Here is a 2815-nt window from a genome sequence, read left to right on the forward strand (position 1 = left end):
ACAAAATTTTATACTATGTAAAAGAAGGATTGAGATCCTAAAAAATTGATCAAACTTTATGGGTAAAGTTATATCAACTTTTGAGGATTTTAATCCGCAAAAGAATCCATGTGGTTTAGGTAAACCTTAAACACCCGTGAGTCCTAGGTGAAAGGCTTTTCTAGCGGTTCTTCGACAACTAAACAATCTATTTAATTATGTTACGTTATTGGTAGATCTAAAATATACCATTTTAAATATATATTTCTTTTACATATGTGTTTGAATACGGCGATCGCTAACATATATTATTTTCTTTTTTGGAAATTAAAGTTCGCATGTATATACCCTTTTCTAAGTAAATAAACGAAAATGTCCAACAAATTATCAAAATGAATCAGTAAACAAACGGCACTACGGATACATTTTTAAACATTGACCAAGAGTATTTAATTATTTACCCACTTGGTTCTTATAAACCACTCATTAATTTAGTCATATTCTAAAGTTTCAATTCCATCGTTTCACAAGTGACAAAAAGACTTTATATAGGGGTTTGAACGACTTGGCCTAAGATGCTAATTTCCTATATCAAAATAAACTTGTATAGAAGTCAAAACATTTACACATTTGAATCTTCTATACTGTTTTTTCGTCTTCCAGTTTTCAGAAAATTAATTCAGATAAACTTGAAACTTGTTCACAATGTTGATATAAGATTATCTTATTAATTTGTATAACTTCAGATAATTAAATCAAAACACTATTCACCACGAGTTCGTCTATACAATTATACCAAAGTTTAATCCATTTAAAGTATGGTTTTTAAATAATGCAATATTTTGGAGTGTAGTTGTGTGTATCAATATCACAAGTGATGTCCCAACCACCTTTGTTTAGGTTTCAACAACGTAGTTGTAGTCTCAAATCTCATTTAAATACAACCCCCTTCTTTCATTCATCTTCACTAATTACCAAATCCATTTCCAAAGATGACCATATTATCCAAATACCACATTTTGATCATTTATGTTCTTCTTTCTTTCTTCGTATCCCTCTCTCATCAAGCACCATCTCCCCCGAACCCTAGGCTCCAAAAAGCCTATTATGCCCTCAAAGCATTGAAACATTTGATTACCTCGGACCCTCGAGGATTCACTTCTAATTGGTATGGATATAACGTGTGTAACTACACTGGGGTGTTTTGTGCACCTTCTTTAGACGACCCAAATGTCACCACGGTTGCTGGTATCGACCTCAACCATGGAGACATCTCAGGGTCTCTCCCAGAAGACTTAGGGCTACTCGCCGACCTGGCACTGTTCCACATCAACACTAACAAGTTTCATGGAACAGTGCCCAAGTCTTTTGAGAAACTAAGCCTTCTATACGAGCTTGATATAAGTAACAACCGCTTTTCGGGTGATTTCCCATTGGTGGTACTTTCACTTCCTTCTCTCAAATTTCTAGATATTCGCTTTAACCAATTCCGAGGTAATGTCCCTTCAGAGTTGTATGACCTTAAACTTGATGCCATTTTCATCAACAACAACCTTTTCAACTCTAGTATTCCATCAAACCTCGGGAACTCTCCTGTTTCGGTTTTGGTGTTTGCTAATAACAACATCCGAGGTTGTTTACCTTCTAGCATAAAAAAGATGAGCGAAACTTTGAACGAGATTATCCTAATGAATGTGGGTTTAAGCGGGTGTTTAACACCTGATATTGGGGCTTTAAAGAAGTTAACAGTTTTCGATGTGAGCTACAATTCACTCGAGGGAATGCTACCCGAAAGTATAGGAGAAATGAAGAGCTTGGAGCAACTAAATGTGGCTCACAACAAGTTTTCAGGGGATATTCCGTCTAGCATTTGCTCATTGCCAAGATTGGAGAATTTTACATACTCCAATAATTACTTTTCGGGCGAGCCCAAGATTTGTTTGAAATTGGCGGACAAAGATGATAGACAAAATTGTATTCCAAATAGGCCCGCACAAAGGCAAGTAGCAGAATGCAAAGCCTTTTATTCACGTCCTGTGAATTGTCGTGGCTGTGGAGCTCCACCGCCCCCGCCACCCCCACCGCCGCATAAGAAATGGATGCCACCGCATGGACAGTACCCATACACGCCACCATTCAAGTATTGAATATATAGACAAAGAATGAAGATAACGACGAAAGATAATCATATTGATTATTGTTTATTTTAGGACATACATATATAGATAAATAAGATAATTGGAATGATTTCGTGTGAGATATGTTGATTTTCATATTGTACCTTTCTTAATTGTTTTAACATATTAGTAATTAGAGCTTGAATATCTTTCTCTCTAAGTTGAGTTTCGACGGTGATTATTTAACTCCGTACGTGTATTTAAAGTATTCTTAACAACGAAAAGTAGACTTCTTAACTTTATATATATATATTGTTGAAAATGGTGCTTACAATATATTCACCTAATTAATCATGTACTAGTGGTAATAATTAAAAGACATAATCGAGCTAGACAACTTGTTATATAAAACATCTATATATCTCGTAGATGATGTTACTAGGTTCATGCGTTCGAAAACTATTGATACTTAAACTCTTCGTAGATAACATTCGTACATTCCAACATTTTATTCATAGTGTAATTCATTTAGTCTTCATACATAGTGTAGTTCTTTTAGTATTAATAATATTAAATTATTTACCATATATAGCAACATATTTTACGTGGCGTCACCAGAACGATCTGACTGACGCATCAGCAACCACGTAAATAATTCTTATACTGATGTGGAGTGTCTACTTAAGCAAATATAAGACATATATTAGTCTTTATTAAAA

General features: G+C 34.6%; 1 protein-coding gene across 1 annotated transcript; it reads left to right on the forward strand.

Annotated features, from left to right (window-relative positions):
- Positions 1–959: 959 nt before the first annotated feature.
- LOC122606215 (leucine-rich repeat extensin-like protein 6) lies at positions 960–2252 on the forward strand. Its single transcript, XM_043779173.1, has one exon. It carries the CDS (start codon positions 972–974, stop codon positions 2124–2126), a length of 1155 nt encoding a protein of 384 aa, XP_043635108.1. The 5' UTR covers positions 960–971; the 3' UTR covers positions 2127–2252.
- Positions 2253–2815: the final 563 nt, after the last annotated feature.

The sequence above is a fragment of the Erigeron canadensis genome, chromosome 6 (genome assembly GCF_010389155.1).
Source record: "Erigeron canadensis isolate Cc75 chromosome 6, C_canadensis_v1, whole genome shotgun sequence".
Classification (NCBI taxonomy): Eukaryota; Viridiplantae; Streptophyta; class Magnoliopsida; order Asterales; family Asteraceae; genus Erigeron; species Erigeron canadensis.

Excerpts from the sequence above, each read along its gene's own strand:
- LOC122606215 (XM_043779173.1), top strand. The coding sequence starts at position 972 with ATGACCATATTATCCAAATACCACATTTTGATCATTTATGTTCTTCTT.